Here is a 24045-nt window from a genome sequence, read left to right on the forward strand (position 1 = left end):
CAAACCCCCCCCCCCCCCCCCACACACACACACACACACACACACACACACTCGCACACACAGTATACATATACACAGTAGGCCTATGCATATACTGTACCAATAGTGAAGCGGCTCTTGCCCCAAACGTAATTCTGCCTATTAGTTATTTGTGTGAATGTAGTGTGTGGGGGAGGGGGGGTACGTGTGCCTGTGTGTGTCAGATGCTATATTCATTTCACATAACCAAGCAACCGATGGAAAAACATTATTAATCAAAGTTTGTATGTTTGTTTTTTCATAAGTTAGCTCTGTACAGTCAACACAAGCTGTTATGACTCGTCTCAAGTAGCCAGTCTTGCTGGTTACTGGAGCAGTGCTTTGTAAATGACCTCAGCAGCTATGGGTAAACATATAGCTGTAAAACTCTGTTAGCCTAGATAGCTGTCTAGTTTTTTACTGTCTGTGCCCTCAGTGTTGTTGATGAGATGTTCAGTATTCTCTCTCTCTCTCTCTCTCTCTCTCTCTCTCTCTCTCTCTCTCTCTCTCTCTCTCTCTCTCTCTTTATCCCTGTCTCTCTCTTTATCTCTCTTTCTCTGTCTCTCTCTCTCCCTCTCGCCACAGAAACAACCATGTTTGTTTTCTAAATGGGACATGTTTACATTCCTCCATGTGAGTGCGGGATAAGATTGCATCATTCAATTAAGACATAAAGAGAGCGAAAATACAGCCTCTTCTCCATTTGCCGTGGATATCTTCCCTGCGCGCACATACACAAACACTCTCTCGCTCGCTCTCTCTCTCTCTACATTCCATTCCAGGCCCTCAGTATGGAAGGCATGGAGCTCGCCCAGAGTTTGACGTTCCAGTTTACTGCAACACCCCACTGCCTGCCCCCCTCAAATCCCCCCCCCCCCCCCCCCCCCCACAGCTCTGAGAGCTCACAAGAGGAACGTCCCTTTAAAAAAAGAGGCAGCCATCCAGACGAGAAACTCTTAGTCGGCAACAAGCCATTATCCCAGAACACTGGACTACGACGTAGTAGATACAGCGGACTCTCGCTAAGACAGCTTGACCAGTTCTTTTTCACAGCACTTACAATGACCGTGAACTTCTCTGCTGTAATTTAAGGGGACGGCTTAAGAGAACGTCCTCCACACTGACGATGCTGGGGATTCTTCATCCGTGTCCACTGGTGGGAACCAGTCTTCATGCCCTGTTTCCCTCCAGACCCTCTGACTAGGGGACTGACAGACCTGCGATGTTCTGAGAGACAGTTAGTCAGGCTATCTTATTCACGAGGACCATTTGAGGACTGTGTCGTGTCCAGGTAGCTGCCATGCTGTGGCCTCCTTCCCCCCTGCCCTGGTCGCTACTCCTGCAGGCCCTGCTGGTGTGTGTGAGTTTGGGGGAGCCAACCGGGGAGCCATCTGGAAGTAGCAGCACCGCTAACACAACCAGCCCTTCTCCTGCTGCCTATCGCCGGGACTTCTCCATCCAGCACGGACCCTGCAGCTACACCTTCCTTCTGCCTGAACACAGGGCTGTGGCTGGGGGTCCTGCTTGCTGGCACGGGGCGTCAGGGGGGCAGGACGGGGAGAACACACTGCAGGGGGATCCTCCCCACCAGCCTCCCAACCCCCCCAGCCCGAGGATCCAACATCTGGAAGACCTCATGGAGAACTACACTCAGTGGCTCCGCAAGGTAAGACTTGCTGCTAACTGCCCTTCATGCGTGAGGAAAGGGAAAGTACACCTTTTGTTTTGTTCCTGACTTTTCTCACCATCATCAGGTAGGTAGATCCATTATCTTTCTGAAAGCAACTCAATCAAATGTCAATGAGCATGCATAGAAAGTAAGGAATGCAGAATAGAAATGTGAACTGTCACTCTGAGGTAACTTGACTATCCTGCTAATACGTTTGTGTCTATGGTAGGTAGAGAAATGTCCTGCTGTCTCTGTGTCCTTGCTGGCTGGGCTCAGAGCCAACAGCACAGGAACACCACCGAGTGGGCTGCTGGAACTAATTGGCTGAAAGTTTCCTACTGCCCTGTAGTGGCCTCTAAGAATGAGGTGCACACTGCAAAGGAGACAATAAAGTTACGTAAAAATTTGCTTTTAACACCTTCAATGGATGGGGCAGTGTCGAACGGTGGCTGTCAGTTCTCTATTCAGTGACCTGATGGAGTCAAAAGCACATTTATTTTTACTCATGTTGAGGGGTTAGGACCTCCCCCTGGTGGCTCAATAAATAATTACACTATTGGTACTTCAAAAAAATATTTTAATATATTGAATTCTGGTATAAATGAACTGCATATGGGATCCTGCTAAGTGCTTGTAAGCTCACTTTATGTGCACACTGGTATTGACTTTGCGCTTGACCCTTGATGTTCCTGGCGTGTGTATTTGAAACCCACCAGGGAATACGTTTGACAGGATGAAGATACATGCGTGTCTGGATTCCTACATCCTCCATTTTGTCTCAATGATTTAGAAACCGGACATAACAAGTCACCGTAACCAGCGTCTGAATGTGAGTGAGGTCCAACCACAGACCTATATCATGGCTCTGGAACATTTGAGATATTTGGAGCGGGTCCGAAGCTTGGGTACCTCAAATGAACTAACAACCCTGCATAACAAACCTCCTCAAAATTTCTCCCCCATAAACTCCACCAATGGCACGCAGGTACCAACCTAATGAATGTGTGGCTTAAGAGGGACTTTGTGTGAGCTATATGCGTGCAATACATGCCAACAAAACTCTCACTGTAATGGCTCGTTCTGGTGCACAGACCAGCGCTTCTTCTCTGTTTCTGAACTAACTGTGGAACACACAATAGTGTCGTACTGTCATGACATGTTTAGTCTGGACGTTCTAGTACTAATTCTCTGTGATTGTTATCCTTTAGTTAGGTCTGAGGTGGTTGAATCCATTAGTCGAGTCTGGGTTGGGAGTATAGCTTGTGGTAGAGCATTGACAAAAGATCAAGAAGTCGCAAGTTCAAATCCCCCCTCTACTGTGAACAACAACCATCTATCTTTCTATCTATCTATCTATCTATCTATATATCTATCTATATATCTATCTATCTATCTATCTATCTATCTATCTATCTATCTATCTATAAATCTATATATCTATATATCTATATATCTATCTATTCACAGCTACACACACACAAAGACACTTCATCATAGCTTGGAGTGATTATTTAGAACTAAAGTCAGAGTTGGAAAGTATCAAATATAAAACGAATTACGGTGTAAAAGACCCTGAGGTGAAGAGATAATGACTGTGGTCTCTGGGAAAACCTCGAGCCTCGACAAATGCTGAAATAATCGTCCATATCGGGGGAGTAGGTGTAATGATGTTGGCAACCACAATCACCAGACAGCCCCGGTAAACGACAGAATCCCATGACTGATTTCTCCCCCGTGAATGAAGCTGTAACTCAGCAACTCTGCCCCCCCCCCCCCCCCCGTCCCCCCCTCTCCGTCTCTGACTCTCCAGGTAGCAGACCAGAACCAGGAGAATCTTCAAGAGTTATCAACACAGGATTAGGGTTCCAAAATCTTGAATCAATGAGTGAAATAAATGTGCAACTACTTCATGGGGACCATGTGGGACCATAACACTTCAATTTAATTTCCTGTCCCTCTGCTCCTCTTTTTGTTATTTCTGGTTGGTTTCAAAGATAAATATGTCATTTTATGGGAAGTGTTTTATGAAAATATGATTTGATATGTTACATCTGTACAAACGCTTTGCAAAGTCATCCGCCATGTAACATTTCATTTCACATGACTCAAGGGATACTAAACAGTTTCAAAATATTTCCCAAATTCCACATTCGCACAGTGGACAAGCACATTATGTTGAAATATATATGAAATACATGTCAATTTTCTGTCCAGTAAGATACTGGTTAAGCAATGTTGCATAGGGCTGTATCTGTGTGACCCTGCGTGTGTTGGGGTGACTGTTTATTGTTATTTCCTTCCAGATTGAACGCTACGTGAAGAACAATCTTGGGGGGGAGATGGCTAAAATGCAGCAGAACGCAGTACACACCCAAACTGCAGCCATCTTGGATTTGAGCACCAACCTCATCTCCCAAACTGCTCAGCACACCAGGAAGCTGACAGATGTAGAGACCCAGGTGCAGTAAAGGTCACTATAGCAACATATTGCACGCCCCTGTCTCAGTCAGAGCAGACGAGAATGCTCACAGTTTGTAACATACTGATGTCCAGACTGGCCTTTGAACTCTGGGCAGACGCCCTGGACATAGGCTAAGCCTAATGCAGTACTTTATGACCGCCAGGTGTTGAATCAGACATCGAGGTTGGAGATCCAGCTGTTGGAGAACTCCCTGTCCACCAACAAGCTGGAGACTAGGCTGCTCCAGCAGTCTACTGACATCAGACAGCTGCATGACAAGAATGGGTAAGGAGGCTTAGTCGGATTAAGTCATGAAGAACCAACAGAGCAGTCCTGTCTGAGACCTGGACACCAGTCATGGCGATGACCTCTTTCTCTTTCCCCCCTCGTGAGGTCAGCTTGCTGGAACAGCGGATCCAGGAAACGAAGCTTCGCCATGGAGACGGTTTGGAATCCCTGCTCGGTGAGATGTCCGGTCTGCGTGTGCTCCTGGCCAGGCAGAACGCAACGATCGCCGAGCTGCAGACCCGCCTGGAGCAGGCCATAGGGAACAACAGCATCCTGATGAGCCAGCAGCAGCAGCTTACTGACACTGTCAACAACCTGCTCAGACTCTGCTCCAAGGACAGGGGTAACTATCCACCAATGTCTCTCCATATGGCATATTCCCTCAAACACATCACATGGCAATAGTATGTGGACAGCACTCAGTGTATGGACACCTGCTAGTTGAACCTCTCATTCCAAAACCGTGGGCATGAAAACAAATTGGTTCCCAATTTGCTTCTGTAACTGCCTTCACTTTTCTGGGAAGACTTTCCAACAGACGTTGGAGCATTGATGCCAGATTTGCTTCCATTCAGCCACAAGAGCATTGGAGAGGTTATGCACTGATGTTGGGTGATTAGACTTGGCTTGCAGATGGCCCATACAGAAATGTCTCATTGAATTTGGCTTGGAAAAACGTCACTGGCCCGACCTAAACACCATCAAACACATTTGGGATAAATTTGAACGCAATCTTCACGCCAGGTCTAATCACCCAACCACCCTAATGTTTTTGTGGCTGAATGAGCACAAATTCCCCCGCACACACTCCAAAAACTAGTGGACAGGCAGCTGTGGCAGCTGTGGCGCAAAATAGTGGGCCAACTCCGATGGTTTTGGATGTTCAACAAACTCATAAACTGTAGGTGCGATGGTCAGGCATAACAATTTTATAAGTCTTGGGCATAAGTTATGTACATTTAATGTTTCTCTGTACATTTGTGACTGTGCCATGTGTTTTGGAATGTAATGTAACTAACGACTGTAGCTAATGTATGCATACTCCAAATATTTTATGTAGACCCCAAATTGTGTTTGACCAAAGTCTTGGGGTGTACTAGGGACAATAACAGAAGTTACACCTTTAGGATTCACCTGTCCAATCCCAAACCTATTCTGTCAGAGCTTACTATTTATATCCATTTTAAGACCAGCATTTAGATATTTGAGGATGACTTTTGTGACATATATTGGTATAGAAGTGCTTTTGGTTTGATGTGAGGAAGGGATCTGTCGTTCTGGACTTGGTTAAAGTTTCTGACTGTACAGCAACCACAGAAGAGCACTAAAATGATTTATAGCCTGAGATTTCTGCTTTACATTGACTCACCAAAAATACTGTAACTTTTTAACAGCCACTTTTGATGCACTCCAGATCATTTTACAAGAACATGTTCTGCGATTCATGTCTGGTCTAGAACACCATGAACTATGGGACATGTTGAAAACTGTAGAATGTATTCATGAACTTGCCACTTAATCATTTCAGTGGGGTTACACAACCGTTGTCTAATCTTTGGATGATTCATACAATCCTACACTCAGAATAGCCAAACTAACAGCCAAATTAATACAGGAGGGAGAGATCTCAGCTGGACAGTGCCAAAACATTGACCACTCGATACAGAAAGAAGTTTGAAATCAATTTGAATCTCCCGATTGGGTTGCCCTGGTAACTCACACGGTAGAGCACGTCCAATATGGGCTGATGCCCTAACGCAGCTGCCTGGGTTTGAATCCGACCTGGGCAATATCTGCAAATCTTCCCTTCTCTCTCTCCCATACATTTCCTTTCTAACTGTCTCTGTCCACTACAACTAGAAACAAGTTACATATCTTATATATCTAAGTTACAGTATATATAAAAAAGGAATCTCTAGGTTAACGACGACTCCAACTGGATCCTAGCCAGTAAGTGTTTTTCCTCCATTTCCTGATCTGTTTCATCAGTGGCCTTGCCCAGCTTCAAGCAGAGAGATGAGGAGAGGAGGTTCAGGGACTGTGCTGATGTCCACCAAGCAGGCTTCAACAGCAGTGGGGTCTACACCATCCATACATCTGTACTGGACACCAGGAAGGTAGGACACCACACTGTCTGGGGATGGGGATTTGATTGCAGGCCCTAACATGGATCAATTACTTTTAAAAACTTGCAAAAACACCTGTGTACCTGCACTCACATCCATCTCTAGAGCGTCAAGGCTTCACATCTCTATTTACACAACATCATGACCTCAGAGGAGAACATCGTTTTGGTGGTCTCCTTCTCCCAGTGTCAAGATTCCACAATCACACCTACAGTATACCAACCCATCAGGCCAGCCCCACAGGCTCGCTTTGGACTTCATAATAGCATGTGGTGGTTGGACACGATGTGTTAAATATAGAGTTTGTTGAAATCCACGTCATGGGCTTGATCCACTGTGCACAAACGCCAATGGAAGACATCACAGTACTAGTGACAAGCTGCTTTGCGGGAAAGTGCCAAGAAGCAATTTGACTGTTATAGAATATATAGATATCAAGGTCACACGTCCTCTGTCTGTAACATATACAATGTTCCAGGAAGTAAGGATATGGTGCAACATTAGCCTGGTCTATGCTTGGTATGGGTTGGCTCAAGAGTCAGTGCCTGCAGAATGCATGAGCTCTAGAAATACTGCTGGACTCTGGCTGGCCTCCCCAGTCAGCAGAAAGCAAGCACCATACAAACCAGACGATCAGTCAGTCAGCCAGCCAGCCAGCTCTCGAATGGCTGGCTCTGAGTATAGAACTATTCTCAGATCAGACCGACAGTGGTCTCACTGTACTTATATGGTGGAGTGTAGTTGGCCACCATGCAGCTTAGTGTCCAACCTGGGTGAAGTACATGAACTGAATGCTTGAAGGGATTTGCTTGAAGGGATTTATCTTGGAGCATGCCTTTAGATTATTTTCCAAAGAAAAGAACAGCAGGAGCAAAGCAGACACAAACGTTAGGCTCAACCGTAATGGAGGTTGTTTCTTGAACCTTGTTTCGAGACAGTATGTGTGTGTGTGTGTGGTGTTTCCTGTGAGTTCTCAGGTGTACTGTAACATGGAATCATCCCGGGGCGGGTGGACGGTCATCCAGCTCAGGTCAGACGGGACCACAGACTTCCACCGCACCTGGAAGGAGTACAAGATGGTGGGAGAAAGGAGAATCAAAACACCACATTCACACTCATACCATTTGACCAAAACCACACCACACCATTACTAACAGCAATAGCACAAGAGGGGACACAACTATATGTATTGTGTCAGCAATATTCTGTAGTGTGGAAGGTGTTGTTGACAGACAGACAGAAGGGTTGCATTATGCATTTGAAGGTTATACTGTCAAACTGACTGAAGAACGAAATAACGACGTGAAAAAATTAAGATAGCGTGGCTCATTGGCTGGTCAATTCCCATGATGCAAGGCGGTAAATAGTGTTAAAATTTGCTGATAAGTTTGCCGTTTGTTCGAAATACAAATGGAACTTCATGAATTTAGTTTTTTTTTATGTGTCTGCTTAGAATGTAGTGTTTTTACTTTTATTATTACAAAGTTGGCGCAGTCAATAGCTTCTTTCAGCTATGAATCTGCAGTGTCACTTGGCGAAGGCCCCCGTTCTCGTCAAGTGACGCAAGATCGGCGGCGTTTGAGGGGCCCCTAAACATTTAAAAATGTTAGTAAATCATAGTAAATGGACATTTATTAAATTTACTACTTGAAGTACTTACATTATTTGAAAGTGCACTTGAAAGTATTGCAAAGTATACTTTGAGGTACTTTAGGAAGTATACTTCATTAACTGAAAGTGCACTACACAGGTTACTTTATAGTATTCCAAGGTATACTTTGAAGTACTTTAGGAAGTATACTTCATGAACTGAAAGTGCATAAACAGGTTACTTTACAGTATTCAAAAGTAAACCTCAAATACACTATAAGTATACTTTAAAGTGTACTAAATGACCTAAAAAGTGGGCCAATTCAGTTTACTTAGTACAAAAATAGTATTTAAATAAGTACACTGCTAGTATACTTTAAGTACCATGATAATAGTATACTTTTAATACTTAAGTATACTTACAAATTAAACTTTAAGTATACTTCTTTTTCGTAAGGGAATGCTAACAGGCTAGCAGTGCAAACAAGACTGACAATGCTAACAGGCTAACAGGGCCTGCCTGGCCTTGGATGGTCTTGTTAGCGGTGCTAAGCACAGGATGGCAGCCTTCCAGCAGAGGCCTAACAAAGTGTGGAGCTGGGCTGGCAAAGACACCTGAATACAATGGCTGCCATCTTGACTGCCTCTCCCTGGTTGATTTGCTGCTTGATCCCTCTAATCACACACGCAAACACACACACACACTCTTTCACCACCACCCCTTCATTCCTAAACCCACCCATTTCTTCACTTCCCACACAAATGGAATCAACCTTCCTCCTCTTTGTCCCTCTCTCTCTCTCTCTCTCTCTCTCTCTCTCTCTCTCTCTCTCTCTCTCTCTCTCTCTCTCTCTCTCTCTCTCTCTCTCTCTACCCCTTCCTCTTTTTCAGGGTTTTGGCAGTGTGTTTGGAGAGCACTGGCTGGGTAACGAGCTGCTCTTCCTGCTGACCAGCCAGCGTCCGTACATCCTGAGGGTGGAGCTGACTGACTGGGATGGACAGACAGCCTTCTCCCTGTACGACCGCTTTGCCGTCGCCAGCGAAAAACATAACTACAGGTGAGATGACGGGAGGGGAGGAGAAGAGATGGGGAGAAGAGGAGAATAGAGCAGAGGAGGTGGAAAGTACAAACAGGAGGTGTAAATGGTATATGCTGGAGGAAGAGTAGTAGGACTATAGAGAAGGGAAAGGACAGGGAGTGAATGAAGGGAAATGAAGGAGAGGAAAGGAGGAAGAGAAGGTTGAGTAGTCAAAGGAGGTTGCATAGATGTTAATACAACAGTACTACCAAAGAGTTGATAGGATAGTGCTCCTACACTCTGCCCCTACAGATCTTGGATTTATTTTCTGTGTCTCTTGGCAATGAGATGGGTTAATCTCTCACAGGACAGCTGATCCTAGACCTGCACTGAACATCCTCTCATTACATAGTCATAGGGATTATATAAAAGATAAAATGACAAACAGAAATCAGAATCAGAATTTGGTTTATTCGCCATGTACAGTAAGTTCATAAAAACAAGGAATTTACTGTGGCAGGAAGGTGAATACAATAAACATATACGGATCTTAAACTAAAAAGTTGAAATTTTCAATAGTCTGTAGACTAATTCTAAAGAACTAAAAAATATGTAAAATCTAAAATAGATATTTAAAATTACATTGTGCAACAACAGTGCAACAAAGCAGTTGAAATGTGTTGCCTGCTGTGAATGTGAGATGCTTGGTGGTGCAATAGCAACTGAATGAGGGACAATGATGCTCTGGGGAAGTTACTCACTCATATCATGATCTATTTTATCTGTCCCCTCATAAATCCATACTACTGGCATTTTGCTCAGTAAATTATTCTTATGATTATTTTTTTTGGGGCAAAAAACAAATGTAAAATAAATTGTTTTTCATTCAATTCTTGGCCGGTTCTACCTCTCTTTCCATATCCATGATATCTGATAGCAGTTGTCATGGAGACATGCCAAGACGAGCCATTCGAAGATGAATTGCTTCATTTCCCAACAAAGAATAACAGTTTTTGATGGGATCTAAATGGGATCAAACTCATTCTGTTTCCCACACTCTAACCAGGATTAATCAGATTCACAGGATTAGTACTCAGTAAACACACATGCACACACAGACACTCGCACACACTCCATATGGCAATGCAAAACCCCTGGTACTCAGGGCCCACTGTACTGTGTGTGTCCTGCTCCCACACACCTTATTCAAATGAACAGATCATTATCAGGCTTCTGCAGAGCTTGTTAACAACCTTTTATTTGAATCAGGTGTGCGGGATCAGGGAAACATCTAAAACATACAGGACTTGAGTACTGAAAGGGAAATTAAAAGAAAAATCAAGTTACAGTATGACGACTATGACGTGTCTATCCAGAATTACTACAAGATACACAGTAGAGTAGTCTACAGAACACACAGTAGAGTTATCCTATTAAACCAGGGATTCATATTATCCTACTGTTTCAGGGGTTGGTAGTTGTTATCCTCTTGTGTCATTTTTATTTTGTACTCAACTACCTTTGAGTCATGCAACAGCGACAACGGGAGCGAATGGCAAACACTGCATGTGCAGTGAGTTTTCAGTGGATTCTGTGCAAGCCAGGCACTTGCCCTCCACACGCACACCATTAAACCCAAGTCTTATGAACAAGCTGGATATATGACCACAGAGAAGCAATGCAGCTATTAAACACAGCTGTCCCTGTCCATATGGCCAAAGTGACAGATTTAATGTTGATGCAAAATAGCATGCGCACAACTATGGCGACAGACACAAACACACACACTCGCACACACATGTACACAGTCTAAACAGCCAAACAGCCAACAGTTGGTCTGCTCTCCCCCCAACAGTACAACCATGAGGTTAATATGAGTCAGATGTTAAAACAAAGAGAAAATTGTCAAATCTGTGACATTAGAAAAAGGAGCTCGGCCCTGAACAGCTGGTAACACATACAAGGTGCCTGGCTCAGAAACCAGAAGAGGAGGACCTGCCTGACATGGCTAACAGAGGAGATGGCCCTATGGCCAGAGGGTTAACTAGGGACAAGTGAACCGAGTCTTGAACCAGGAAAACGTTGCAGCACTCACCCTATCACAGTAATCTCCTTTCCAATGCTTTCAGAGACTTCCTCGTATCTGTCATTTTTAATCCAGTCAGCGCTAGAACAAAGCAGCAATGGATCTGTGTCTGTCACCAGTCATGGCACTGTACTTTGTGTGTGTGTGTGTGTGTGTATGTATGTTCAGGCTGTTTCTTAAGAGCCACAGTGGGACAGCTGGAAGACAGAGCAGCCTGGTTATCAACGGAGCCGACTTCAGCACCAAGGACAAGGACAATGATAACTGCATCTGCAAGTGTGCCCTTATGCTGACTGGGGGTGAGAACTGCTCCAGGAATGCCAGCTGTTAAGTGTGTGTGTGTGCACATCTGCGTGTTTCTTTATGTCTAAAGCAGGGCGCCTTCCTTATCCCCCTCATGCACCCTTACACAGCATCCACACCTCACCCCCACCTCATCCCTTGCCTTTAGTAACAGACTTAAAATAGACAGTAAGGCAATGAGGCAACACAGAATTCTAGATACATTTACATTTATTCATTTAGCAGACGCTTTTATCCAAAGCGACTTCCAAGAGAGAGCTTTACAAAGTGCATAGGTCACTGATCATAACAACGAGATAGCCACAAAACATTGCAAGTAGCCAAAACATGAAGCACACATTGTGAACAACCAAAATAAGTGCCAAAGGGAAGAACCATAAGAGCATGTAGTTAAACAAGTTACAATTAAACAACATGAGCTGCTATAAGTGCAAGTGTACTTGTGGAAAAAAAGCAAGCAACAATAATAAAACAATATATCACAGCGAGTACAAAAATTTAAGTCAGTTACCACTAACCACAAGAGCAACAAGTCTCTAAGCAAGAGTCATTGTGATCCTTGAGGAAACTAACATCGGGTCAAGCGAACCATTCCTAAGTACCGTTGTACTCCCGGAACAAGTGCGTCTTGAGCCTTTTCTTGAAGGTGGAGAGACAGTCAGTGTCTCTGATGGAAGTGGGGAGTTGATTCCACCACTGGGGGGCCAGACAGGAGAAAAGCTTGTGTTGGGACCGGGCGGTCTTGAGCGGTGGGACCACCAGGCAGTTGTCTGAAGAAGACCGTAGGTGACGGGTGGGGGTGTAGGGCTGCAGGAGAGACTTGATGTAGACGGGTGCAGTCCCGTTCACTGCTCGGAAGGTCAATACCAGGGTCTTGAATCTGATACGGGCCATGATAGGTAGCCAGTGGAGAGAGATGAGGAGCGGGGTAACATGGGAGCGTCTGGGTAGATTGTAGACCAGGCGGGCCGCTGCGTTCTGAATCCTCTGAAGAGGGCGGGTTGCACATGCTGGGAGACCAGCGAGCAGCGAGTTGCAATAGTCCAACTTGGAGAGGACAAGTGCTTGGACTAGCAGCTGGGTGGAGTGCTCAGACAGGTATCTCCTGATCTTCCGGATGTTGTAGAGGGTGAATCTACACGACCGGGAGACCGCAGCAATGTGGGCCGTGAGGGAGAGCTCGTCGTCCATGGTAACCCCAAGGTTCCTGGCAGAGGATGAAGGGGTCACCGTCGCAGATCCCAGGGTGATTGAGAGATCGTGGGAGATGGAGGGTTTAGCCGGGATGATGAGAAGTTCTGTTTTGGCGAGGTTCAGCTGGAGGTGGTGCTGGGTCATCCAGGCGGAGATGTCTGTGAGGCAGGCCTCAATCCTAGCTGAGATCCCCGGATCTGTCGGGGGGAACGACAGGTACAGCTGCGTGTCGTCAGCGTAGCAGTGGTAGGAGAAGCCATGGGAGGTGATGATTGGTCCAAGTGAGGTGGTGTACAGAGAGAAGAGGAGGGGTCCAAGGACGGAGCCCTGTGGGACACCAGTGGAGAGCTGGCGAGGGCCTGACAGTTTGCCTCCCCAGGAAACCTGGTAGGATCTTCCCGACAGGTAGGATGAGATCCACTGGAGTGCAGTGCCAGTGATGCCCATCTCAGAAAGTCTGGCGAGCAGGATCTGGTGGTTAACCGTATCAAACGCTGCAGAAAGGTCCAGCAGAATGATGACAGATGACCTGGAAGCCGCTCTGGCAGACTGGAGGGCAGTGGTGACTGAAAGGAGGGCAGTCTCTGTGGAGTGGCCAGTCTTGAAGCCCGATTGGTTGGGGTCAAGCAGGTTGTTCTGAGAGAGAAAGTTAGACAGTTGGTTAGATACAGCATGTTCAATTGTTTTTGAAAGGAAGGGTAACAGTGATACCGGTCTGTAGTTCTGGAGAACGGCAGGGTTAAGGGAGGGTTTTTTGAGTAGAGGGGTAACTCTAGCCTGTTTGAAGGCAGAGGGGAAGGTGCCAGAGGTAAGAGAGGAGTTTAGGACATGGAGAAGAAAAGTTATGATGGAGGGGGAGATGGTTTGAAAGAGAGGGGAGGGTATAGGATCAAGGGGACAGGAGGTGGGGCGATGAGAGAGAATGAGGTCAGAGATCTCTGCCTCAGACAGGGGAGAAAAAGAGTTTAGACATTTAGTCGGGTCAGTCATGGAGGGTGAGAGGGTAGGACAGGTGGGCTTAGGGAACCGACTGCTAATGTCGGCGACTTTTTTCTCAAAGAAGGAGGAGAAGTCGTCTGCTGTCAGGGTGGAGGGAGGGGGTGGGGGAGGTGGGTTAAGAAGCGTGGAGAAGGTAGAAAAAAGTTTGTGGGGGTTTGAAGCAGAGTTAATTTTGTTCAGAAAGTAGAGGGTTTTAGCACCAGATATGTGAGAAGAGAAGGATTTGATAGATGAAGGCAATACAAAGAGAATCCAGTCAATAGATTAGTATGTGGTGGGTCAGAATAGATTCGCGTGCAGTTCAGTGAGAGTCTGTGGTTTCATTCTGTATGTTTGTACAAGGATCTTTCTCACTCTGTCTCTTTCTTCATCTCTCACACGCTATCTCTCTCTCTCTCCCCTCTCTCTCCCCTCTCTCTCCCCTCTCTCTCTCTCTCTCCCCTCTCTCTCTCTCTCTCTCTCTCTCTCTCTCTCTCTCTCTCTCTCTCTCTCTCGCTCACTCGCTATCCCCTTCTGTCTCTTCATCTCTCTCTTCATCTCATTTTCCCGGTCTCTCTTCCTCTCCCCACACACACACACACACATGCACACACAGGTTGGTGGTTCGACGCGTGTGGGCCCTCCAACCTGAATGGGATGTATCACTCTCAGGGCCAGAACACGGGCAAACTCAACGGCATCAGGTGGCACTACTTCAAAGGCTCAAGCTACTCTCTCCGCTCCACCGCCATGATGATTCGGCCTCTTGACTTCTGAGACAGAGAGAGACGGAGTGCTTCATTTGACATGCCCGTCCAGCGCAACTTTCCTCTGGACGGGGCAGCAGCTGATTCTCTTCCCCTGTATCACCGCTGTAATTTACCGTATACCACTCTTGTGAATATTTCGAGAGTCGGCAAGATGACATGTTTGCTGACAGACTTGTGTCCCTTTGGAAAAGACAGTAAGTAACTTATTTCATCAGCCACCATCTCACCCCCATAGAGCCAATATCAGCTCTGGATGCATGGAATCCGTTTATAATGACTCTTCTCTGTGGTAACTGATCCATAGCATATACTGCCCCCTAATGTTTAAACATGGAATCTGGAATCTCAGCTGCATCCTTCTTCTACATCTATTTTCATCAGTAAATAGTGAGAGATATTTGACAAAATAGAGTAAAATGTTTGATGTATTAAGTGAGTGTGAACTATTTTATGTTCTCGTTTTGAGTTTTATTGTGTGTTTCAGATAGGATTTTACAGTACATGATCCTTAAAAAATGCAGAGTAGTGAATTGATTTCTTAATAAAGTGGTTAGGGTTAGGATATAATATTATTACATATTATTACAATGCTAAGATGATAAGCCTTTCTCAGGTAAAAAGTACTAGATAGACATGCTAAAACAGAGCTCCACTCAGATTCTGCCTGCATTATCACAACCTCTTTCAAAGAGTCACTTAATTGGACCTGGGTGAGCATTGACATAAACCCATACGTATCCAAAGAAGACTTTCAGCGACTGCAAGACTATCATTGATCAACCATTATCTATTTAGGGTGTTTAAACTGAGTTTAAATAGGTTTGAATCTGGGGCGTGGGCCCAGTTCTGATCAAGCTTTGGTGTACCATGTAAACGGTGACATTGACCTACCTCTGGTAAACGGTGTGAACTATTCTCAGATAGGTTTGAGTCATCGGGTATGGAACATCGTATGCAAATAATTCAAGCGTGTAATCCAAGTTGGCTGCTTTCCATCAGTTTTTTTTATACATTAAAACCATAAACAACATAGTTGTTCCACTCTACACGCTACATGTTTCACAGGCAGTCTGCGTGCGTGTGTGGAGGAATAATATTACTCTGTGAATTAAGGAGGGGTGTCTATCGGTTCACACAGGCATGTATCAGGAACATAAATACTTAGTTGATGTACAGGAACTGCTATGCCACTGTTATTTCTAATGGGGAATAAAGTCAAGGAAATTTGAACATAGTTTTTGTACATACACTCATTGGGACCAAAAACCGTATACCATAAACCACATAATATGGTTTATATCAATAGTAATTCAATATACAAATATATTCCGTGCCCTCACCTCAACCTTTTAAGAAAAATATCTTCAGAGGCATAAAAATCCCTTACTTAAAAGCTAAACGTTTCTTATGGCAGCTTGCTACCTCTTCATATGAGAAAGAAGTATACTTACAGTAATTTACAGAAAGAACTTTCAAATTCTTATTCTGGAGATTATCGTAACGATATAATAACTGTGTAACACAAATATGTAAGTAGTTAACTGTGTAAACATTGTAAATATATATTTAGTAGATTAAACCCAAATAAATAAATTAACCTGTAAACCTTACAGAACTTTCAAATGCTTGTAACCGATGTAGACATGAATATAGTGGGTAGATGCTGCTGATAGTAGCAACTGTTTTACGGGTATGACCACTCGCCCCACCCCAGCACCTTGTTGGAAACCAAACGTCAGCAGTGTTGGAGCCATGCTGCACCAGTGGAGTTGCACTGGAGTGCTGAGGTGTAACGTCGGAGGGGAAGGCGATAGGAGGCTCCTCTGAACCCAGGCCTGGATCACCGTGCTGTTTGCAGCAGCTGGTCGGGTACAGCCAGGCCACCAAATGTCTCAGAGCTGCTGGGAAATGTAGTCTACAGCACACACATCTGAAACCTTGAGGAATGGACTGTGGTGAAAACAAAAAAAAGATGCAAACTGACTTGTTAGATTACAATGTTGTTTAGGAGTATGGTGGTGACACAGGGCAATTCATACTGTCTACAGACACCAACAGCCTGTACACACAATGCGTATACTGGGGCTGGAATTACACATCCACTTCCATAATATGCACATCTTTGAGTTATGGAATCCTTGTCTACTGTTTTCTACTCTTTTGTACTGTGTGTCCTTTTCTGTAGCCTGGTAGATTAGCACCATTCAGTTAATTATTTTCATCACAAACTATTCTATTATCACGATACAACACAGTGGCTTTTGGAGTTTTTAGTTATATTCATTACAGTAATGTTCACCATTTTCTTTATTCCAGGAAGATAAGTCGACTGACATCTTTGTAGTGACAACATGGTTCGTGTGTTCTTGCCTCTTCGGACACAAGAAAGTGTACCCTTTCAATCTTGAAAATCCCAAGAGTGAAGAACACAAAGCAGCCTGTCATTCTACTGCTCGCCATCTTTGGATCGCCAAGTTTGAAAACTGAGATAGGTGCTTCCTGCATAGCAAAGGGTCACCAGGAAGGCAAAGAACTGCAGAGAAGAGTCAACAAGGAGGGGAGGAGAGAAGACGACATGCAAAAAAAACAGTTTGAATAACAAATTGCTGATGAAAGCCCGATGGCACGCACAGAATACATTTACATTTAGCAGACGCTCTTATCCAGAGCGACTTACAGTAAGTACAGGGACATTCCCCTGAGGCAAGCAGGGTGAAGTGCCTTGCCCAAGGACACAACTTGGCCCATACTCAGTGTTTACTGACCGACGATGCTGCCCAGCAGTTGAAGTTATGACCTCCCCAAATGTCTTTCCTGACGAAAGCTGTGTCCACAGCTGCTGACACCAGGTAGAATACTGTGGCGCTGGTGTTGAAACACAGGCCCTGCATGTGTGTGTGGGTATGTGTACGTGTGTGTGTGTGTGTTTGTAAAGGAGGGAAGTGGGGACAGAAGGACTTAACATGAGTACATCATGGAGTCAGCCATAACTGTGAAAAGATTGTCACTGTGTGTGTTTGTGTGCATGCGTGTGTTGTATGTGTGTGTACGTGCGAGTGTGTGAGAGTGTGTGATGTTCACTGCAGTACCAATGTGGGATTTCTGATCTTGGTCTCAGTCAGGCCGGCGAGGAGGAGGACGACAGTGAGGACCCAGTACATCACAGCCACGAACATCACCCAGCCAAAGCCTGTGATGAGAGAGTAATCAGATCCTCCTAACAGAGTCCACACCAGCAAACCAAAGACCTGAGGAGAGGAGAGGAAAAGAAAGGAGAGGGTGCGGGGGTTGGGGAGAGAATGAGAGAAGAGAGGAAAACACAACTGTATCAAATTGTATTTAGCGTGATATTTTACCTACTTTTTTTACATGCTCTCCCTGCTACAAACATTTTGCAAATGACAGCACCACTAGAATATAATACAATAAATTACTTCCAAATAACCCACAAGGATATTTATAAACATGGTTGGTTTGTTGCCCTGCTGGTTAATAAAACAAGTGCTGGCCTGGAGTAAAGCCTTCATCACAGACAGCCAGAGATTATGTAGAGAAACTAGAAAGTACTGTTTTCTTCTGAAAAGGCATGAACCTGCTGCATAATATCTAACTGGTCTATTCACGGTATTTAAAATGTAGATTATTGAGGTAAAACAACACCCACTATCATCAAGATGTGAAATGTGACAAAATACATGGTCTCCCATCTGTTAAAATGAGTTTAGGCTTGACATATAGGCTCAGCAACAACATCTGCATGAAATATTTTTCTTACCATTTCAAAGCAAATAAGGGCCCCCGAATAAGAGCGGATGAAGCTGTTGTCATCAGCCAAAGTGGAGGCAGGAAAGCTTTCAGGTGGACTGCTCCTAGAAGTTATTATCACCGTGTGGGCAGCAATAACATCCATCTTCGCTGTTGTTCTGTCTATTTGGGTCAGAGGGCCTGGATGTCCTGAATTTGCACAGGCATTAACGGAAGAGATACAATAATGCCTCAGTGTCACGTAAAAATATGTCTTGTCATTTTTCTGACAGACCGATGCTAAAAGTCCATCCAACCATTGCCTAATCACTTTGTCGTGAGTGGGCTTTCTATCATGGTACAAATTGAAAAAAATAGGAACTCTTTCCACATCCTGGGCACTAGGAAAATGTCCAATGATAGGATTGTTGCCGTGACAAAACCAGTTTCAGACTGATTTACATTTACATTTAGTCATTTACATTAGGACAGTCAGCTTGGTTATATTTAAATTTTCCATACAGGCCCACAAGTGTTTGAGGCAATGTCATTGACTGCCTTGAATTAAAACAGATCTTTGGGTAAAGCAGAGTGATCTTCTCTGTCTATCTACCTATCAGGTAGGTGCATGTGCAGTGTAGCTTCCTCTATAAGGAATATGGGCTTTATGGTTTAGAGCAATCCATTTCTCTATATAATACAGCAATATCTATTTTTAGTTTATTTTACAGTAAATGAAGATTTCACTTTTCCCACCAACAGATGGCAGAATATTGCCATGCGTGGAACAATAATTTCGTTTTTTTTTTTTTTTCAATGGACAAACTGAGAAAACCAAGACAGGGTTTTAAGTGAATGAACTACAAATGTAGATATAGATTTAATACAATTATAACCATACCTTTGGAATAACAATACATGGTTATTTAACTGCCACAAGTCTTGCTAGTGGTCCAAAAAAATACATGTGTATGTTTGGAGTAACTGCTTATGCCCAGACCTTGAAATGCAGTGCAGAAGGTATTAATATAGGCCTAAATCGTTATATTAAGTAAGGAATTGACAGCATGTTAGAATAACTGTGTTTGACTGTCTTTAACAGGAGACTTAACCTCCAACATTGATTTGCTGAATCACATATCACCATCAAGTATATATTTTGAAAGGAATCCTGTACACCGGGAGATATATTGCTCTCCCTTGCACACTCTCTCTGTCTCTCCGTCTCTCTCTCCGTCTCTCTCTCCGTCTCTCTCTCCGTCTCTCCCCCTCTCTCTCCCCCTCTCTCCCCCTCTCTCTTTCTTTCTCTCTGTCTCTCTCGCTTTCTATTTCTCTCTCTCTGTCTCTGTCTCTCTCTCTCTCTCTCTCTCTCTCTCTCTCTCTCTCTCTCTCTCTCTCTCTCTCTCTCTCTCTGTCTCTCCCATTGTCTCTCTGTCTCTCCCCCTCTATCTCTTTCTCTCTCCCCCCTCTCTTCCCCCCCCTCTCTTTCTCTCTCTCTCTCTCTCTCTCTCTCTCTCTCTCTCTCTCTCTCTCTGTCTCTCCCCCTCTCTCTCTGTCTCTTTCCCAATCTTTCTTTCTCTTGCACCTTTTTATAGTTTTCTGTAGCATACGTATCAGGACATATCAAGAATCCATCTTCCACTAAATTAAATCCCACCTGAGTGGTTGTCCGATAATACCGTAGTGATCTATACCCCAACATCAAAGCCAGTTTTCACTTTGTTGTTTACATTGTTTATTTATGAATACATATAGGTGAAAATGCTGCCGAAGCATTTTGCTCTAGCCAAGCCTTTTCCAGCTGCTAGTATCTTGCCTCAGATCTTACAGTAAGAGCACAAGACTTTTTCTCAAAGATCTCTAATGGAGGTTTGTAGGCCAATGCCAGGATTATGTATTATAGACCATACAGGATGTGGAAGTGTTGCAGTTATGTAAAACATGAAATAAGGGGTCACAAATCCTTTTTGTCCTTCAGCAGTCTAATGACTCACAGTGAGTTCAAAAATACAAACAGAGAAGTATGAAATACTGTAATACAATTATTTTTGTCAGTGAATAACTATTGCATCTATTCAACAAGGGCCACTTGTTGAATAGAATTTAGATTCTCTCATTAAACATTTCTCTGTAATATTTCATTTTCGTAATTGAAGGATCTATGATCCTTAAAATAAACAGCAGAATGAAAACGTTTTATGTTGCAAATTATTTTCTTTAACTATTTTCTCGATTGCTAACACACAAAAATGGTATGTGTAAGCCATCCTCCCAAAACCATTTTGCCAAATCCCAGCAGAAAGACCATGTACCCTAGCCTGACGTTGTCATACTCATAATTCTAGTCAGAATATGAGTCTGATACCGCTCCATTGGGCTGTGAGTATGGGGCGTGTTTCAACCGAACCCGGAAAAAAATGCCTCTTCGCTCAATTGGATAGACCTACAACCAATCAGAGCAACGTAGTACGTTGTTTGTTGAAAACAAAATTCAACCCGAGCGCTCTTTGGTGACGTGGTTGATTACGTTACTGTTTATCATCTGTCCATCATCGTATAAAGCCCGCCCTGACAATTTGATTGGTCCGAACAGCTCTTGTTCGGACATAGTTTTTCCCCAACCGAGCGACCCCAGACCCAAATTCCCGACCAAAATAATTTGTGGACGGGGCTAAGTTCGGCTGGCACCCGGGCTACCCAAGTCTTTGAACACAATTTACCCTTTTTGACACATTTCTCAGGTTCGTTCACACTTCTTTTCAAAAGTCTAAACACACCTCTCACTTTAAGACACAATTGTCACCATTATGTCATTCGTTTGATAAGTAAACTGAAACCAGCGCAATTCAAAAACCCTTAACAACCAATTATCCATGTGTAAACATTAACAAGCAAAGCAATCAAGGGTTTCGAATGAATAAAAAGGTAAGGCCCTTAACCAGGCTCAGGCCTGGTCAGAGACAGGATGCTGACCAAGAATGAACAGTACAGTAGCGTACTCAACTATTTGTATAATGTGACCACTACAGTAACAACAGCTCAAAATGCAATTGCTGTATAATGCAAATAGAAAATAAACATCCTGTAAGAAGGACAATTGCAAGATTTGTGATTTTTATGATTTACATCATGTCAAACTCATGAGGTGGAACATATCTAAAATTCAGCAACACATTATCGTCAATGGTTCATGAAAACCTTTTTATAATAGTGTTTTCAATTCCTCCCAGCAGTGTGTAAAGGGTATTCAGAAGGTTGATTTTATTTGAGGGCTTTGTGTGTATTTTGAATTCAAAGTTAGGTTTGTATGACGTTTTAACTACAGTGTTTGATTTTAGGTCAAAAGTCAAGGGTTTGGCCAAAAGAGTGTAAGTATGATAATGTGTTTAGAGTTTGGAGAAAACACAGTACACATTCAAGAAATTTGTCTTAGCAATTGAGAAAAACTGTAACAAAAACTCTAGTTTAAGATATAGCTTTATTCATCATACTTAGTTCAGACAGATGAACCTTCTTGTATGCTATTCTGCATCACATGAAGGCCCTGTAAACTGTTCTTGGCCTCTTTCATGGTTTGCAGTTTACATCCACAGCAGATTGTATTTCAGACCGATTTCTAAACAACCCAGTAGTGAAAAACCCATCCCTTTTAATACACCTTTTTAAAATGTATAATGATTTATAGATTTACAGTGAAAAGAAGCTCTAATGATCCAGACGGCTAAATATTTTCAGAGAGAATGGACAGATTCACCCTGAGAATACAACCAATTCATTCCAAGTCATGTCAGTCAGTCTCAGCAAGTTGTTATAATTACCTGCAGAAAAAGGCTTTGCATTAATCAATATGTAATCCTGCCTTGTAACATGTACATCTTAGATTTGGTGGAGTAATTATGAAGGAGAGTCTATTGTTTGACTGGTTTCCCTTGAATTATCAGATTTTTAAAATTATTATCAATACCAGTAAGTCTAGCCGGAGATACAGGTGTTAAAGGTTTAGAAAAGCATTTTTATGTAATCATACATAAAGAGATGACTGTTTAATGATACTCTTGGGTAAAGTAATCCAGTTTAAAGCATTGTAATGCAGGTGCAGCTCTGGCAAGATTACCAAGGAGATTTATCAGATAATCTGGATAAAGTCAAATACTAAACTTGCAAGCTGTGTTTTAGACAGTTTAATGTGATCAATGTTCAAGGACCTTACACTTTTTCTTCACCTTCACAATATCCCCTCACCCCTTATCCCCTCCTCCATATTGTGCTACTTACACTATTGTAAGAACTTGTACTGGTAACATTTAATACTATTTTACTAATACAGCCCTTCCTATGTCCCTGCAATATTTTCGCTATTGGTATTGTTATATGTTGTTACATGTTACAGGTACATTTAATGTAACCTTAATGTAAATCATCCCTTATCCATTTTTTAACTAAGAAAATAGTGAATGATCTTGTGTATCCTAGATAAAGGCCTCATGAAACCTCATACTGTAGCATACAATACTGTACTATACTGTAGCATACAATACTGTACTATACTGTACCATACAATACTGTACTGTACTGTACCATACAATACTGTACTGTACTACACTACATTATACTATACTATACTATACAAAACAACTGACCATGGAAACTATAATAGAACTGAAAGTAACAGCAGAATTCCTTCCTTCCTTCCTACCATCCTTCCTTCCTACCATCCTTCCTTCCTTCCTACCATCCTTCCTTCCTGCCTCCTGTCTCTCCATGCAGTCTGAAGTAGCAGAATGGTGAGTCAGTGAAGGTCTAAAACAGAAGGAACACCAGGGGAACTAATTAGCTGTGTGTCTGTGAAGGACTGCAGCTGTCTGCTCAGACCCACTCAGAGACCCAGTTCCTCTCTGGATTACAGTAAACACAAGTCTTTGCATACAGTGTAACTTTCAGCTCACCTGATAGAGGAGAGGGAGAAGACAAAGGGCCCTGAACAAACCTTGGCATCACTCACCAAACTGTTGAATGAACAAACTACTTCAAATCTGTGAAGCAAATATAGGCAGGTTTCTGTTCTGGTTATGAGATTCTGAGCTTTGGACTGCATGAATACAATTAAACATAGGCTACATTATTATATTCAGAAAAAAGACGTGTACATTTACATATGTAACATACATTCCTGTCACCAGATGTGACAACTCCATTGGCTTTGTTAGCTTGCCAGCAGGCACAGAGGGCACCTATACCAACCCTGGCCCCGGACCCAGCATGAGATGTTTACCATGGCAACCACTAATGTAAACAAGTCAGAGAAGGGCCCCCAGACAAACTAGGGGGCCCTGCTTATTATCAGTGTGTGTGTGCATGTGTTTGATGTTTTCATATTCCTATCTGTGTGTTTTATATACATATATTATTTAAAAGAGCGTTTGTTTTTTACTATCCACAGATATTACCGATTGAGCGGTTTAGGATCTGGAAAAAAACATTGTCGGGGGAAGGGTAACTTCATACATCTTCATACATCTTCCTGGGATCCTCCTATGTGCTGGAAACGGAAGATTTTTGTTATGTTCAAATGAAGCTAATGGTGTGTGTATTGCGTTCTGGTTCCTGGTTCGCTGTTTTTACCAGGCTACGTCATCGTGTAATATGTCAGCCACACCCCTCATCTGCGGAGCTGTTTGTTGATCCGTGGTGTGGTCTGTGAGTGACTGTGTAGCCGTCTCACACTTCTCAGTTCCCAGAGCCCGCTGAGAATTCAGGATCCATATCTGTCCCCTAAATGCCCCCCTGTAGCCTAAACAC

At 43.5% G+C, this 24045-nt stretch overlaps 2 protein-coding genes across 2 annotated transcripts; one reads left to right on the plus strand and one right to left on the minus strand.

The window, feature by feature from the left end:
- Nucleotides 1-941: 941 nt before the first annotated feature.
- On the plus strand, nucleotides 942-15736 carry LOC134023007 (angiopoietin-1-like). The gene is made up of 9 exons (XM_062464797.1): nucleotides 942-1684; nucleotides 3991-4146; nucleotides 4312-4433; nucleotides 4547-4779; nucleotides 6426-6553; nucleotides 7540-7641; nucleotides 9044-9210; nucleotides 11426-11556; nucleotides 14349-15736. Exons 1-9 carry the CDS (start codon nucleotides 1319-1321, stop codon nucleotides 14507-14509), a joined length of 1566 nt encoding a protein of 521 aa, XP_062320781.1. The 5' UTR covers nucleotides 942-1318; the 3' UTR covers nucleotides 14510-15736.
- A 112-nt stretch (nucleotides 15737-15848) lies between these two features.
- Nucleotides 15849-18711, minus strand: cmtm8b (CKLF-like MARVEL transmembrane domain containing 8b). The gene is made up of 4 exons (XM_062464798.1): nucleotides 18278-18711; nucleotides 17592-17750; nucleotides 17268-17387; nucleotides 15849-17035 (listed from the first exon to the last, which is right to left on the minus strand). Exons 1-4 carry the CDS (start codon nucleotides 18410-18412, stop codon nucleotides 16949-16951), a joined length of 501 nt encoding a protein of 166 aa, XP_062320782.1. The 5' UTR covers nucleotides 18413-18711; the 3' UTR covers nucleotides 15849-16948.
- Nucleotides 18712-24045: the final 5334 nt, after the last annotated feature.

The sequence above is a fragment of the Osmerus eperlanus genome, chromosome 7, assembly GCF_963692335.1.
Source record: "Osmerus eperlanus chromosome 7, fOsmEpe2.1, whole genome shotgun sequence".
Classification (NCBI taxonomy): domain Eukaryota; kingdom Metazoa; phylum Chordata; class Actinopteri; order Osmeriformes; family Osmeridae; genus Osmerus; species Osmerus eperlanus.

Excerpts from the sequence above, each read along its gene's own strand:
- LOC134023007 (XM_062464797.1), top strand. The coding sequence starts at position 1,319 with ATGCTGTGGCCTCCTTCCCCCCTGCCCTGGTCGCTACTCCTGCAGGCC. Across the intron at positions 4,434-4,546 it reads CAGCTGCATGACAAGAATGG|CTTGCTGGAACAGCGGATCC; the intron begins GTAAGGAGGCTT and ends TCGTGAGGTCAG. Across the intron at positions 9,211-11,425 it reads AGCGAAAAACATAACTACAG|GCTGTTTCTTAAGAGCCACA; the intron begins GTGAGATGACGG and ends ATGTATGTTCAG.
- cmtm8b (XM_062464798.1), bottom strand. The coding sequence starts at position 18,412 with ATGGATGTTATTGCTGCCCACACGGTGATAATAACTTCTAGGAGCAGT. Across the intron at positions 17,751-18,277 it reads CCCTTATTTGCTTTGAAATG|GTCTTTGGTTTGCTGGTGTG; the intron begins GTAAGAAAAATA and ends TCCTCTCCTCAG. Across the intron at positions 17,388-17,591 it reads AGATCAGAAATCCCACATTG|GGCCTGTGTTTCAACACCAG; the intron begins GTACTGCAGTGA and ends ACACACATGCAG.